Source organism: Phalacrocorax carbo, chromosome 4 (assembly GCF_963921805.1).
Source record: "Phalacrocorax carbo chromosome 4, bPhaCar2.1, whole genome shotgun sequence".
Lineage (NCBI taxonomy): Eukaryota > Metazoa > Chordata > Aves > Suliformes > Phalacrocoracidae > Phalacrocorax > Phalacrocorax carbo.
Genome location: NC_087516.1, coordinates 10,114,189 through 10,131,640, shown reverse-complemented (window position 1 = coordinate 10,131,640; position 17,452 = coordinate 10,114,189). Strand labels below are relative to the sequence as shown.

At 37.1% G+C, this 17,452-nt stretch overlaps 1 protein-coding gene across 3 annotated transcripts in view; it reads left to right on the top strand.

The window, feature by feature from the left end:
- The window catches only part of ZFYVE28 (zinc finger FYVE-type containing 28), a 167,221-nt gene that overhangs the window by 120,918 nt on the left and 28,851 nt on the right, over window positions 1-17,452 (top strand). For 2 of the 3 annotated variants that reach the window (XM_064448988.1, XM_064448987.1), the window contains exon 8: window positions 2,896-4,257. In XM_064448988.1, coding sequence (XP_064305058.1) covers window positions 2,896-4,257 — 1,362 coding nt within the window. Of the gene's footprint in view, window positions 1-2,895; window positions 4,258-13,835; window positions 13,941-17,452 lie in introns of all 3 variants that reach the window. The other variant, XM_064448986.1, reaches the window with a different exon arrangement.

The following is a 17,452-nucleotide window of genomic DNA, read 5'->3' as shown; positions in this document are numbered from 1 at the left end:
CAGCATGGATCTGACTCACCTAAAAAGACATGATGACTGTCAGCTGATTTCATTGATTTCTTTTTTAAAATCAAGCTTCCTTTACTTATCCTCAGAACTGGGCACAATTGTTCTTAAATTTTGAGTTATTGTTATTGACAGAAACAAAGGGTGTGTTACTCAAGTCAGTGAAGCTAGCCAGCATACAGTAAATATGTATTTCCAGCACTTACTTTTCAGTGAATGTGTGAAACCTGTATTGAACAGGTCTGAGCCGTCAGGGGCTCTGTTTTCAAAACGGAAGCAGAGCAGCTCGGGCATCCAGGCATCCAGGAATCCTGGGTGCTGCAATGCAATATTCTGGAGTCTGAATAAAACCCCAGACTAGATGAATCCTCTGACTTTCAGCAATCTTAGATCTTTCCCTGGGCCCATTTCATTCCCAGTTATGCTGATGAGCTTGGATGGAAAGCAGATTCCCTTGAATGTTGCCGGTATAGTCTATATTTGTAGAAGCTGCTACTTCTTACCTCATGTGTTTTGAGAAGAGGGGTATGACTGTGGTGCATAGAGAAGAGTAGCTGATGTTTAAGCAGTTGACGGTTAATCAGTTCCTGACATGCACGTTTTCACCCATGTCAAAAAAGTTCACTGAAGGCTACTGAACACAGGGATGCCACCTTGGTTCAGAAATCCCTGAGCTACGGGCTGCTGGAAGCCAGTACGATGCACTCAGCAGAGATCCCTGTGTGCTTGTCCTGTTCTTATGCTTTTCCTTAGAATCTATTATCAGAGGCAAGCTTCTCTGCTTGATGGACACAGACCCAGAAATATCTTCTTTTTTAATATCTTTGCATAGGTCAGGGACAAGTTTAAACCTTTCACTGTTGCATTTGTGTGCTTACACTGCTTGCTGTGCTTTTTTAAATTAGAAGAACTGTTTCTAAAATCCCACATTACTTTGTTTCTGCTTATAAAATCCTACAGCACAGCATTTCTGTAAAAACTGCAAACTGAAAATGCATAATAAAAAGCCTCATAGCAAAAATCATGTTATTCTATGTTTTTATTGATTATATTGGTATAATTCTTTCAAAAATAATAACAATACAGCTATTTTTATGCTGACCTTCAAATTTCAACCATTCTCTGTCAGTTTGTTTTTATGGTGATGTTAAAATGCATCATCACTTCCAAACACTGATCACTGTTTAAATAGAACATCTGAGTAATGAGATGATATTATATACTGTTTAGATTAAAGAAAGAAATGTATAGGTCTTCTAAAATGTTCTAGTGTGCTAGGTAGAAATACCGGCTTGCCCCACTTGCCTTTCTGACTCATTTACACCTGAAAAAATTGTTAAACTTTTGACTCGAAGATGCGTGTGGACTGATTTAAAGAAATACTGACTTCTCTATTAGAGAGTGTGGAAGCAAGTGAAAAGGGGAGGTTACAAATGTGTGACTGTTCATATAAGGTGGTACTTCTATAGACTGAGGATTTTTTTCTCAGGGTCATATAACTCATAAACATGTTGTTTCTTTTTAATAAAAATGTTAATAGTATGGAATGTACATAACCATAAAAATGTATATTCTATACTTATTCTGACTTAAGCATGTTTATCTAAACTGTTATCTTTTTAAAAAAATTGTAGGGTAGCTGATATACAAAGCAGGCATCAGTGATGTAATTTTTGGGCAATTTGATATTTTAGTGATACTACTTGGAAAAATACTTGGTCTTTGAGTTAACAAGTTAAGAATGCAAACCATTGACTGGAAATCAAGATGTGGGATGTGTTGAGTGTGTCTTTGGGGGTTTTTTGGTCCTTTTGTTTGGAATGAAGTTACTCCTTTAAGGAAATTATTTTCATATATTATTTGATGCTACTGATGATGATGCCAGCTGTATGTCACCTTCTAGCCAATGACTTCTAAAACAGGAGTCATGGACTCTTAGTCTCTGCTTAAGCAGAAGGTCTTGCTTTTCCCATCCATTCATTTATGCTAAAATATACTTGCTTGTCTTTGAAAATGTTGACAGCAGTTCTTGACAGAGGATATTTTTATATGTGTTTTCTAATTGAGAAGCATAGTGTAAATCGAATTCAGTCCTAAAATTAAGTACTGGTGTGTCTATGGATTTGGCTTAAAATCATAAAGCACTTAAACATAACCGCTTCAAATAACACTTAGGTGCTCATAGTCCTAAACTGCAATACTCAGGACACTTGATAACACTGGGGATTCAGCATGTCTCTAGAAAACATAGTTTAGTAAATACCCAAATGTTTGCTTTTAGGCCTGCCTGATTTTTAACATCATGCAGAAGCTGAGCTCCCTTGTGACTGAGTTACGTGTCTGAGGCAGGAGTGAGCCAACTTACAATTTCTGTTTCAGTGAACAGGCTTCCAAGACACCAGCATTGCATAAGCGATATTACTATTTTTAATCGATTCTCTTTATCTGACAATATAATGGTGTGAAGCTCCTGTGGTACTCTTCTGCAGAATAATTTTCAGAAACTAGTATGAAGGACAGCAAATTGGTTTGCTAATCAAAGTCAAATTTGTGAATTAAAAAATCAAAATTTCAAAATATACATAATTGTGGGTAACACTTTCACTGTAAGTAGATGGGAAGGGGTAAAGATCCATTTTTGGGTGTGTTTTGATTTAATTTTGGGGCTTCATTGCAAGGATGTGAATAATTTGGTACCCTGAATTTGCATGAGTAATCTTAAATTCAGCCATCAGCAATCATATGTGTTCTGATGCACCTTGAGTTACACAGCTGAGAGTACTTTGTGCCCCCAAGTTCTGGATTTCTGTACTAACAGTAAAAACTTTTTAAAAATCTGTAACATCAGTGCTTCCGATTGTAAATGCTAAGTCGTGTGTATCTCTTCAGGGATCTTCTTCAGACATTAACTGAGGATGAACTGCACATACTGGAACGTAACCTCTGCATCTCTCAAGATGTGGATTTTCCTGTCAGGGCAGATCCTGAAGTAGCTTCTGTCATTACACCGGGCATAACTGCGACTTTGCCTGCTAAGGAGCTTTCAGCAAAAGCTGAAAACACAGAGGCTGAGCTGGCATGTTCTATGCAGTATGATGAACAGGAGCTGGAACAGCTGAATAGGATGGTACACAGAGTCGGAGATGAAATGTCTTCCCTGCTTTCCCCTCCAAGCATCTGTCAGTCTCCAGCTCACAGACCTAGCCTAAGAAATAGTTCTAGCACAGAAGCTTCACCAACAAGACACCATCTCGACAATTTAACTGATGAAGAAGACAGAGTGTTTTTTATGGATGACCTAGATGGAGCAGGAGAAGCTCTTGCTGGGTTGGATTCAGTAAGTGATACTTTTGCTTGGGTGAATAACCCTTGCCACAATTCAAAACAGAACCTGCAATATAGAGATGCTTTGCTGTATGACAACGGCCATCAGACAGAGGAAACTTTGCTTTTAAAAGATGCTGAAAGTGACTTAAGCAATAATAACAATATTGAAGATAGCAAACAGATGTCTGGCATGTCAGTTCAGAATTCATGCAGCTGTCTAGAAGGTCCAGACTCACAGTTATACCTCAATGGCTGGGACGCGTATGCTGATGATGCCGAAATGGCAGAAGTTATAGCTCACAGGACAGGGGGAATGAAAATATCTGCTACTGTAATATTCAATCCTAAATCTCCTTCTAGCTCAGAATCCCCAGTAACAACTCCAGAAGCTGCTATTAGTTGTGTTCCTGGATCTACTAATCCATTAGGAAATGAGGAGGAGGATGAATCCCATAAACTCAGTATAGCTGCCACAAACTGTCTAATTAATTCCTGTGTGTGTTGTGGCAGCTGTGAAGACAGCAGGGAGGACAGGGTTGAAGGTTTAAAGACTAAACATTCTGCAGGAGGTGTTGTAAATGCTTCATACACGTTAGTAAAGTCTAAGGAAATGGACCATGTAGATAACTTGGACAATTCAGTCCCTGCACAGGAAACATTAAAGCCCGAAACTTCTGCTTTGTTAGCAGAAGGAGACTTTGGCAGAGAAGAGCAAAACCTGCCAATCTCCTCTAAGTGCCTGGCACATTCCTCAGGTTCACAGGTAGGAGCAGAAAATGACTCACAAGGAGAAGGAGAAAGCAACTCAAATCAGCAGAAGAAGTGGGAGAAGAGAAAACTATGTGAGAAAAAACAGGACAACAATGAAGATGCAGGTAGCGAAAGGACAGCAAAGGAAGATGTAAAGTCAAGATCCAGTTCAAGGTAAGAGCAACTTGATGTTTTGGTAGTAACTTGCCTGTAAATAAATTGTTATATCCTTGTATTTTAGTGGTTGGTGTATAATTAATGTTGGTTTTAAAGAAAATAGTGTGTTGCAGGATTAAGGATTTTTTCCAATATGTTATTTTTTTAATGCAAGTAGCTTTTTGTTGGACTTCATCACTGTTTTTTGGAAAACACTTGGAAAAACCCTTAGTTATAATCATATAATGTCTCTGTATCATTGAAATCAATTACACTAATCTTACAACTTATATGTAACAAAGGGTGCATTGCTGCTAAACGTTACCTGGGTCATTGCCTCTGTTGTACTCTGCTGTTTTGCAGGAAGAGTGTCTGGCAGACACTGAAGTTAACTTCTGCATCAGTGCATGGGATTAAATTGGGATCTAAAAAACATTTTACCTTAGCTTCATTTGAGAGAATGGGGTTGATCTGATCATGTTGCCTGTGGGCAGGAGTGTATTTCTGAATGTCTGTGTGCTCAAGGAGCCTAATAGAGTGCAAAAGTACCTTTTAAATGTATTGGACCATTTCAACCAAAGCCGATAGAAGAATAGAGGTCATGGATTAAGGTTCTACATATTTAATGACAATAAGGAACTAGAATACAAGGAGAGACTGTAATAATAGTTGTGTTAAAGAAAATGCTATGCTTCAGCACAACTTTGATGAGACATTAGGGATCCTACACATATCAGTAGGAAACCAGACTTCATTTTGGTTTACTACTTAGAGGAAAACCTGTTCTGTAGTGAGTAATGTCCCAGTTTCCCTGAAGTATTAACATCACAACGCAGATGGAAGAAATTAAATACGTTATTGTCATGTTCTGTATTTGCGACAGTTCTCTTCCTTTGTGCCTTACTGTGTGTCATTGCTTACGAGATTGTGTGTTTGATGCGCATCTCTCTTTTTGTTATATGTGCATAGAGTTCAGGATAACACAGTGGGGGTGGTTTGAACCATGAAGCATTACCACAATGTAAAGGCTACAGAAACAAACATTTGTTTAATCACATACCAATTGAATTATGAAATATTTTACTGGTAGTGCAAATAGAATCAAGAGCTCTTTGTGCTGGGGAGTTAATTCCTCTTACAGTTAAAACATAACTTACCGTGCACAAAACTTGACTTTTGAGAAGGTAATTTTATCTTCATCATTATTCTGACTATTTGCAGTCTTAGGCTTGCAAGTATGTTTATATTCATGGCCTTACAACAGGGTTTCTGAATGGACTTCATTTTAAGAAGTAATTCACAAATCCCTTTGACATCTCATGCTTTTGCAACACTTCAAGTGGAATATTGCTTAAAAGTAATTACTGTGTGTTTAATTAGTGTCCTGATAAATCACACATTGATTACAAAACTCAATTTGCCTACTAACTTTTGCCTTGGGTAGGATATTAAGTGACATTTGTGAGAATAAGTCTGCAAAATGCAATAAAATTTAAGCTTCTTTTTAGCCTCCCAAGCCTTGTGTACGTAATAACATCTTTTCCATGTACTTGTCCAGTCTCTGTTAATGTTGTGTGAAAACTGTGTATGAGAATTGTCCTTTTACAGAGAGTTCTGTAGGTCCGTGTTTCTCTGTGTCCTTTCGTTTGCTCTGGACCTGGCTCCTAACAGCTTCACAGAATGGCTTCTCGATCTTGCCTGGTCTCTGCGCTGGCTGTGATTTTGTAGACCTCAGTCTCATTTTTTCCTACGTGGTTACTTTTCCAGGTTGGAAAAGTCGCAGCCTACTTGATCAGAAGTTTTCCAGAAGTTGTCCATAGCTTTGATCATTCCCTTGTCTTTTTCTAAACCTTTTTCAATTATACCATTTCCTCTTAGCAGTAAGTATGAGCAAACCATGGATTTGCACAGTGGCACAATTTTCTGTTGTTTTTCCAATGGCTCCCAGTATTTGACTTGGGATTTTTTTGCCAAGTGGTGAGCTGATGGGGTTTTTAAGTTATCTGCCAAAGCCCCAAGATCCTGCTGTGAGCTCAGAGACTATCATTCTATATTTGATGCTAAAATTGTTCTGTGTTCACCAGTTGAATCTCATCTTGCCATTTTATTACCTGTTGCTCAGACTTTAAGATCCTGTGCAGTTCTTCAGTTTGCTCTTGCTATTATTACCCTGAATAATTTTGCATCAGTAGCCACCTTTCACACCTCATTGCTCTCCCCATTTTTGCAGATCGTATATGAAAGCAAAAGGACCCCAGGGTCCCAAAGAACTTCAGCAGTGACATCCCGCTCTTCTGAGAAGTGGTCATTTAACAGCTCCTCCCTATTTATGGTTAATAATTATTTATCCATTTTGTGACCCTTTCTCTTATGCTATAGCTTCTTGGTTTTCTTAAAAGCCTTTAGTTGAGGTATTTTCACAGAACCTATTTGGAAATCCAGAGGCTGCCAGCCGAATCACCATTCTTCACAAGCTTCTTGACCCCTTCAGAGAGCTCCCAAGAGGTTCCCTCTGCAGAAGCCATGTTACTTCTTCTTAGGCAGATCTTCCAATTACTCTCTACCTATTTGAGCTTTGAATATATTCTATTAAGATGCTTGGCATGAATGTCAGGCTCACAGAATTAGAATTTTTTAATCCTCTTGGAGGCCTTTTTATTTTTAGAGGTTGCCATCTTTAAACTCCAGGCATCAAGGAAGTTTTAAATGAGAGCTTAATAATTCATCTGATTCATTCTTGAGTTCTCCTAAAAATCTTGGGTGAATATTTTTGAATATTTTGTTAACGAGTTAGTGGGTTTTGTATGTTTTCACCATAGCATCTTCCACAGTTACTTTGTTGATTACATCTAATCCTTTCTATTCATTATTGAGACTACAGTACTTATGTTATTAATGAGCAAATATTCCATCTTTGCAGAAGGGGAGAAATAAGGATGGAGTTATTTTGTTATTGCATTGCTCCTTTATTTGGAAATGGTCTGATATCAACTCCTTTGATATATTCTGTGAGAAACAGAGATGCTGGGGATATACTGAGGACTAGATTAAAAAATTATGTGTGTAGATCCTTAGTTATTTAACTATATATAGACTTGGTTCTTGCCTCTGAATCACTAGTCATGTTATTGGTAACAGAGAGACTTCAGTTACAAAACAGAACTTTATGGACCTTCTCTGACTCATGCTGCCTGGGCTGTGACTAATCGCTGCTTTTCAAAGGTATTTTTAAATCGGAAGATCACACTAGGCTTCTGCGACTGCTCCCTGTTACATGCTTGTGAATGCCAGTTTAACCATAGGGGAAATGTTGGAGACAGTAGATTATTTTCAAAATGATGGACCCATTAGCTAGAAAAATAAGCAATATAATATACATGGAATAGCTGCAGGATACGCTCATTCATCAAATTGATAAATGTATTTCTAGTTACTGTAAGTCACCAACTAGAAGAATATTTCCTTTCCCTTGTCTGAGTCAAGGAGCTGTCAAACGTGTACGTTATGACACAAACTGTTTCTTTCAGTAAAGCAGCTCTTACACTATGCAATATGCCATTATTTATAGGTATATTTTCAACGATCTAGTCGGATTTACAGTAATTAATCCTTTAAGTCTGAAATACCTGGTATTTCAAGCTTCTCTATCTAGTCTCAATATTCAGTGGAGTTTAAAATACAGATTGAATATTCTTCTACTTAAGATTTTTGTATTGACAAGTCTTTACAACTCTGGTTTTTAAGTCAAAGCTGATATTGTGTCGTTCTCCATTATGTGCTTTATAAGTATCTCAAAGACATGAAACAGAAAGGGTGTGGAGAGTCTTGGGCAGCAGCATTAATGAAATGCAAATACGCAAAAAGCGCTAGCGAAGATGTAGTCAGTACCTTATCTGCTGCAGGGACAGTATGATAAGTAAAGGCTGTCATCTAGCAAAACTGCTAAAGGGGGGAAATAATGTAAGAATAATACACAAGGTGGTAAAACTGACAAAGCAGTATTTGGTGTTTTGGGGTAAAAAAAAAACAAAACAGGCATAAGGTAACACCAAAACCAAGCTTTAGATCCATATCTAGTATTCCTTCTTTTTCCCCCTCAAAGCCAGCTATACAGATTTTTAAAGTGCTCATTCTGCCATAGTATTCTGCCTGCTTTTTCCAAGGGGAAAGAAAATTACAAAGAGTGAAGATCATGTTTATTTTGGTGTTTTGGAAATACTTGGCTTTCTGTTTTTTCCAGAGTTAGGGTCCTTGTAAAACTGCTATTTCTTCTACATGGTTTATGAAGATTGACAGCTTGTTTCATATTGTCGCTCAATGCTAGTGTTATGTTTTAGTCTTACATACCTGTTTCTGTTGTATGTTTGTTTGTCTAAATACTGACCTTGCAACAGTTCTGATATAAAAAATTATTCTTAAGTATAGTTTCTCTCCTCTCCCTTGCAGGTCTATTATGTCTAGCTTAAATTATATTTTTTTTGCCATTTTCCTGGGTCTCAATGTATTTGGTGAGTGTTCTCTTGATGTAGCCTCTTACAGTGCACCTGAGAACTGGTGAAAGGAGCTGAAATTTACAGCAAGGAGATCTTCTTATCTTCATTCTTTCTTCAGGCTCTAGCTGTGTCCATCGGCTGTTAGATGCTGGCACTGTTCACATTTATTTGTGGGGGCTTAAAAAATAGAGTATTTTGCCGTATACTTTTGCAGTGTAAGGAAGAGGAACAAGGCATCCGTGGAAGAGCATGTTTTGCTGTTTGCTGATCTGTATTGCAATTCTAGAATAAGATGAATAACTTAATTTTCTCCAGCTTGGTATTCAATTTGTCCCATTTCTTAGTGTTGCAATTCTGTAGTCTAAAATTGTGTATACTGTAACGCACGTATGTATTACAATAGTCTATAGTATTTTAATTTTATTTCCTCAGCATATTGGAATGACTTTGTAAAAAGATGAACACCTGATTTATATAGTTGCTCTCTAATTTTGATTTTTCTGCTTGTATTTAATTTTGTTTACTCCTTAGCAATATGTGACATGTCTGCATATTTTCAGTACAGCAGCTTTAAGATAAGTCATCCCACCTTCATAAAAGTGGATGCCTTTGATGGAAAGATGGAAAAGAAGCGTTTGTTGTTTTGGGATGGGTAACATTTACACTTTAAAAAAATTTTTAAAAACCCACACAAATTACCTTTCTAGCTTGTTTTTTATAGCATTTGATTCTATAAGTACTCCTTTATCAAAACTAGATTAATTGATATTGCAATGCAAATTAACTTGATTAAATGTCTGAAGTTCATGCTTTCCCCGTCATATTCCCATCACGGTAAGACTTAAGAAAATTTTGTGTGTATTTACATGACAAAGTTGCCTTTTCCATAAAAATTAATGGACAGCTGTGCTTGTTCACTTAAACGAAAACATTTGCTTAGTATCTTGTATTGATTAGTCTTTGAACTAGCTATTCAGGAGTAAGAAGATTTCTCATCAGCAAGAAGGAAATAGTACTTGATTGGGAACAAAGTATCAGCCGTTCAACTGCAAAACGTCTCTTAAGCAATCCTTTATCTGGCTGTTGATTTAAATTCCTCTGTTCCCCTCCTGGTATTCTTTTTCTTGCTGCAACTGGCCGAATTCAGATTCAGTATAAATTTTTTTTTTCAATCCTTCCTCCCCTTCTTTTGAACAATACAAGTCTGAAATTAAAAGCGGCAGTGTTTTACCTTGTCTGTTGAACACTGATTTTGTGTGGTATCCGATAATGTGACTGTGTTTACAAAGACTTAGTGTGCAAGTAAAAGGTGTCAGTGTTTTGTACCAGCTTCCCTTTTACTAGGTCCATGTATGGACCGGTCCACTTATTTGACCGGATTTGGCGTAGGTGACACATGAGACTTCAGAGTTGGCGCTCGTCTAGTGTGAGACAGACAGAAGACATGTGCCAATTAACTGATGTAATACGGAATGTAATTGTAACTCAGGTAATAACATTCATGAAGAAACTATCCTGTGAAACAATGAGAGGTTTAATTAAACATAAGAGTCTGGAAATACATTCCAGTAGAAAAGAGTACACAAGCCAGGATAAAGGTGCCTTTCAATTTGATTTTGTACTTAGAGCAGTTACAAAAAATGGCCAAGAGCTTTAAATAAATGGTTCAGCCTGCCAATATTCCATGGAACGAGGCAGCCACATCACCCCATGTCACTTTGGTCTGTTGCCTCAAATCTTTATCCTACATTTTATCAGAAGTGCTGAAGAATTCTGTTTTGATGAGCATGGATGGTGGTTTTATCCCATACTAGAATGTAACTTTTAAAATAACACTGTAGGTGTTTAAGACCTCCACAAATGAAACAAACTTTTGCCACGTTACACAGTTAAAACAGTCCTATGAATCCCAATTCAACACGGCATTGGTTTCAAATGAGCATGAGATGCCATGAAGTTCAGGTCGCCTGTGGGCTGGTGTGGGAAGAAAGGGTGAGCTGCTATCAGCTACAGAATGTCTCTGCGAATTCTGTCTCTTATAATTGTGCTAATGAACAAGTGCACAGAACTACCGTCAGCTGATGACAGGAATCATGAGCTGGGAAAAGCAGGTCAATTCACCTCGGGATTTACCAGCATCTTAAAAAAGCTGAGCAAATCTTCAGGCAGACACTAATAAGAAGAAAACTCTAGAAAGAACTATCCTGAATCTGTGTATACTGTGACAGAAAGAATATAGCGAGTATGTCAGGAATCTTGTCGTTGTTGTTCGGTTGGGGTTTTTTTTGGAGGGGGAAGGAGCTATTTAGTGTAACACAGAGAAGGTATACAAGAGTTATCATTATTAGATTCCCATTTCTTGGTACTAAATAAACACAGAACTTCTCATCTGAAGAGTTACAGCCTGAATATGAACCAGAAATAAACAATGTAAATAATAAATATGATTTCTGGTAAGAAAATACAGTCTGCATTGGTACACAGGACTGAGGAGAATGTTTACACATAGTAACTGTCAAAACTGCATCACCCTTTATTACAGCAACCTAACCTCTGAGAGCATGATTTGTGTCAAGTGTGTCCAAGCGGTTTGTACTGCCAAATGATGGCTGACCAGATGGATATCTAATCCTGAAATCAGCAGATGCCTCAGCGTGGCCAGGTTTGTGCACCAAGTGAAAGATGGAGTAGTGGCAAAGGCAGGCATCTATGAAGCAGTTTAGAATGGCAAGCAGTCTTAAGACAAGGCTTAAAAAGAGATACAATAGTGGTGTTCATGAGAAAAAGTTATGCTAATAGGGACAGGTTAGAGGTGAAAGGATTCAAATGAGGGGAAGAAAAAGTATGGAGAAGAGGGATGAGATGAGCTTTGTAAGATGATTAGAGAAACATCCATGAAGAAGAAGTAATGACAGCACTGAGATCTGTGATAATCTGGTAACTGGTCATGTGCCGGTATGTTCTGAGGTTACTCATCAGGTTTACTTACAATCAGGGTCTAACACTTCGTGTCTTTATAATTTTGCCTTCTGGCTTGGACTGTCCACTCCACAAAGTTAGCTTAGGACAGAAAGAGATTCTGTGATTTGGGATGATGTTGACAATAAATATTAGCTACTCTTCAGGGAGATATTTTGATTGGATTTCAAATATATCAGGCAGAGCTTTGCAGAAGGCACTGAAGGACAGCCACCCTGACATGTTTCAGAAAAAAGTGTAACTGCCCAAAATCAGCTGGTGGGATTGTTATACTGGAAAAATCTGGAAATGGTGGGTAGGGGAGAGAGAATAAAAGAAGGTGCTGAGTTTGCTAGTTGTTCTTGTTTCCTGGTTCTCCTGTTCAAAGATTACTTTATACTGAACAATACATTTCATCTTTGCAAGACAGCTTTTCCTGCTCAATCATGCTGTGAAATCACATGCTAATGGTTTTTTAATATCATTTAGCTGCCATAAAACAGATAGTAAAAGTACATTTTAGTAGCGTGACCATATTGTAAGATTGGATGGGTAAAGGTGATGAGCTATAAAAGATTAAGCCTTTGTTTAAATGCATATATCTCTTCATAATGAGCAGAATTAGCAAGGGAAATTATATAAAATGAATGAAAGTTAAATAGAATTTTGTTCAAGTCTGATAAAATTATTTTCCAGTTGTGAAGGCTCTCCTCTCAACTAAAGCATAGTACACTTGGGGTTTATTTTCAAATTGGCAATCAGAAATGAGGAACATGAAGGGGTACATTTTCCAAGCAATTAGTGGGAGGTATGCAAACAAATCCTATTATTTCTTAGTGGGATTAGGGCACATACCTTCTGTACACTGTTTGAAGAATTCCCATTAAGCATTCTTCTAGATTTCTAGCTGCAAAAATAGCTACAATAGTAAATTTGGTTGAAGAAAATAATTTGGAACGTAGCTGGTTTGGATATGTACTCTGCATACGCCTACAAGCCAAAAGAGCATAAAAAAATCTGCTAGTAAATGCGGAGAAGTAAGGTAAAATAATCCTGACCTATATAATTACATCTCTTTTAGCTAAAAATATTTCTTAGGTTTCTCTCTGCGTTGTCCAAAGAGTTCTGTTGGCTGAACATTCGAATTCAGCAAGCACAAATGGTTCTTCTGCACTGCCTAGAGCCACTATGGCTTTGATACCTCTGCTCAAGATCACATATTTTCTTACGTAGTGTAATTTAATTTTTTTCAGCTTGTGGAACTTCTAGTAGCTGAGCTGTAAATTGTTACTGAAGTTTTAAAAATGGTCTTTCTGAGACAACTCTGTAGCGCTTATGAAACTATTTTTAATCCTCTAATCCTAGTTTATGTTGATAATACGATGTAAATTCTAAAACGATGTGTTATTTAAAGGCTTTTCATTAGCCCAGGGATGCGAGAGACAAGTTGTGTACCAGGTATTTAAATTATTCATATCCTTTTACTTAGTAGCTAGTGGATTTCCTCCAGTGAAGTGTCAGTGGTTTGCCATGGGACTGCTCTTTCCTGCTTTGTCTGGTTGTTTTAAAGCACAAAATTTGAGGCATGTGTATGGCACTTACAGGTACTGAGCAAATGTAGGGGTAGGGGTATTATCTTCATCTCCTTCACTGAAGCTTTCTGCTTTCTCACAGACTACTTTTCCTCCATCTTGGAAGGAAGCTTAGATGAAACTTGTTGTGATATTTCAGGAGTTTTTGAAGCTTATTGTTCAGGGTGTCTTGGCCTGAAATACCCACTGACTTTATGAACTTCAAATTTTGTTATATCTTCATTATAAGATTAAACCGCATGTAGCAGCATGGACACGCTCTTCCCTCTCTACCCTATGAAAATTTAAGATGCTCTGTTCCTTTCTGAATGTTTTAACTGCATGGTGTGAATTAAATTGAATATTTTTATAAAACGCGTACCACCTGACTGCCAAATTGTCTGTCCTTTTGGGAAGAAAACAGAATAGGTTTGTATCATTTTCTGAAGAGAAAAAAACTGCCAGTGTACTCTTATTTCTGTATAATCCATGACAAGCCATGAGTTACCACAGTGCTCTGTTTTTTACCTTTGTTTGCTTCAGCAGTTCATTTTGTTTCCATATGTTTTTTCAGTTCTCAGGATGGCTTACGTGATTCCCCCCTCAGCTCCATCTCCAGCAGTGACTATGAGAGTGTTTCTGTCACTACATGTAGTCTCTCCAGCATATACGCCCTGAGGTAATAACATCCCTTCGCAGTCAGATTTGACGAATGGTATTGGGTTATGCTTGGTTAAAAATTTTCATTGAATTAACAATCAAGTGACAGCAACACTTCTGAGTATTCTTCCTTTTGAACAGCAGGTACTTTTTTTTCCCTAGCGATTTTCTTCAGTGCTGTGGTGATTTGAGAGGCAACTATTTATGGAGAAGTTTTAATGTATAAAGCAATGAATTATATATGTCCATTACCTCCCTTTTATTTGTCCATGTAGCATTTCTTAAGAGAGACTTCAGGTTTTAACTTGAAAAGTACCAAATGTGTGTCTTGGCTTTCTAGAAAACTTTGGGGTTTTTTTTTTTCTGTTTTTTTTTTCTTCATTTTCGCTTAGTAAAATGAGGGGAGTGTTCCAGCTAACAATAATTTAACTTCCACAGTGTGGTTGGCCAAAACTGGTAAGAATACTATCTTATATTTTCATCTTCTGAAACTGCATAAGAGTTTTAACTTGAGTTTTGTTCAGAGCACTTAAGAATAATAGAGGAGCAAAGTTCAGGGCAGTAAAATGTTACTAAAGCAGAAATGTGAGGGCTTTTTCTTTTTTTTTTCAGTGTATGTATAGCATACCTGTATGTGATATTGCATACAATGTATGCAAGGTAACATTTTAACTCTAGTACAGGCAGATAGAAATACCACTATTTCCGTTGAGGTAGATCTTCTTCCATTGCTACTTGTCCTCCCTTTTTCATCTGTTTATCCAGCACTTCATTTGAACTTCAGGGATTCCCAGTTTTGTCTAGGTCTGGTGATAGAAAGAGGGGGTTAAAACGTCTTTTCTAGCAGTGATAGAGGAAATAGTACATATAATAATAGGTACGGGTTTTTGGATGTGCACATCTTCAGGCTCAATTTTTTTTGAGTTCTGTATTTTTAAAAAAAGGGCAGAAAGATGCAGCTAAAATTATTTTTAATGGTTTTAGTTTTGAAATACATTTCCTTTCACCTGTTCTTCAGACAAAACCCAATTTACCTGTGTGCAACAGTTGCCCTCTTCTAAATGCTGTATACATCAAAGAGACTTTAGCACAGGGCTGTCTGAACACAGAAGAGAAGTAACCTCGTTTATTCTTCAGGAAAAACTGAAGCAATGAGAATAAGTCTGTCTTCATTAGGTGCACCACCTCTTTTCAAGGTCTTACTATACAGCCTTTGTATGTTAGTATTGTAATTGCTGCTATATTGGTGCATAGATAAATTAGATCCGTTTTGCCTTTTTTTTTTGTTTTTCTTGGTTTGTTTTATAAGGCAGTATTTGTACATGTGCATTTGTGCTTTTGTTCACTGACCTATAGCATCGTATCATCCCTGGGTGTCATGCAAGAAACCTAAGTTGCCTGGTTTTATGTATCTGATTGATATTATTAGAGGTCTAGCTATTGTAGTTTGTGGTCCAATAAAAAAAAACCAAAACCTAAGTGCCCACTTGACTATTCTGATATGAATTTCCCCTTTTGAAATACTTAGTTTAAAAAGTTTGAACTCCTTTCAACAACTGAATTTAATAAAATAAAAAACCCTGAAATCACAGTATTATGTTCCTAAATCTGTGTACATAGAAATGTAATATTCAGTACATCTATTTGTATTGTGTTTTAGAATATGTCATTTTTAAGGGGCTACCCCGTCTTGTATTTATATTATCTGAAGAGTTACATTTGGCTGTTAAACAACTTCTCTAGAGTTGTATCATTTGTTTGCTACAACAAGCATGTTCCTTCCAAAGACAATCTCTACAAAATGTTCTTTTCTGAAATAACTAAGTTCTCCCTGATGTCAAGTGCATATCCAAAATACTTAAATTGTTCTTTGATTGTTTCTTTTTTCCTCTGAAACATGCCATTTTAATATACTTAATTTCTTGCTCTTTTCACTTAACAAAAATTAGAAATTTAAATGTAACATTTGCAATTTTTTTTCCGAAAAATTATTAGCTAAAGCTAGAATTCTTGAAATGCATTTATTTGGCCTTTCAACCTTTCAAACAATTCTGCTCTGGTAGCAAAACCAACTTAGCCAGAATAGCACAGAGTGGTGAATGAGCTAGTAGTGTATTAAATAGCATAGACTGAATTATTTGAAACAATGAAGTACCGTATATATGGAATTCTATGTGGATACATTTATTATTTTCCAAACAGAGAACTAGGGAGAAAATTCCCACTCCTTGGATCCTAGAGCACCGTTCAACCCATGGGCTGTTGTTTACTGTTTTGGTTTTTATTGGGAGGAGAAGGCTGTTAGGACTGTAGGAACCATTTGGGACCTGTTAAAGAAGGCTGCTTCAAATCAGCCTGTGATTTACTGGCTTAGACTTTTTCCATCATCAACCAGTACGGTGTAATTTTTTGAGCTGCATTCATCCCACCTAATTTTAGGCATCAAACTGATATACCTAATTTAGGAGTTTTGCTGCTGTAGGTTCCCTGTTTAGTCAATGGAGAAGAGGGGAACCCTCAGTAAAGCATGGCATTTGTTGAAATGCATCTGGGCCAAAGATTCAGTCTTAAATCAGAACTACAGCTGCGTACTTTGATTACTGACTGTGCTCACACAGTGATTTAAAAAACATTTTGAAACCTTGCACCAGGTTTCTGGAGCACAAACTGAAAATCTTCTCAAATGGTTTTGCTAAGGAGAGGTTGATTCACAGTGGTACCCTATCTGTGTAGACAGTTCCTCCTTGTAGTCTCAGAGGTCTGATGGTCAAGAAGTTAAATGTTCGGCCCAGTTCAGAAGATGATTTTTTGCAAATGTTCATTAAGCAGTATCCATACTTGAGGCACCCATATCCGTAGTCAACTTTCTCAGCAAAGAATAAATGTAATCCATGTATTTCAGAAGGTTTCGGAGAAACTGTGGTTTTATGCAGACTTGCAAGAGTGTGCAGAATTTTTTTGTTACATCAGTGTGACTCTGGAACAATCCTGCTGACTTGAGTGTAAATGAGATGTTTAACTACAGCAGGGAAGTGGCAATTGTGCCATTGTTTATATTAGCTCCAGGAAACAGTCCACCCAGTTTTTCCTTTTTAATGGTGTCTTTTCATAAATGTAATTTTGAGAACAATTTTTAATATAACGAACTTACTGAATTGTAAATAGGCAGATAATAACATACACTGCTGGAATCTTATCCATTTTGGTTTTGGAAGTAGTAAAGTCAGTAGTTCTTAAAAATAAACTGGAAGAATTTGTCAGCTTTCAACATGCATTAGAATTATTGGGCAGGACCCTGGTATAGCCATTAATCTGAGTGGAAACGTAAGTGAAGGCTATTCATATGCTCACAGAATGAGGTGGCTTAATATGCTTAAAGCGAGGAAGTTCTTTGAAAGACTAGAGATAGAAAATGGCAAGAAAAGTGTTGTTTTAGGAATTATGAGGAAAAATAAGTGAGGCAACGGAAGAAAAAGGTAGTTACAGTTAGTTTATTTCAAGCCTCGTTGGAGTTTTTGGTGTAAGACAGTG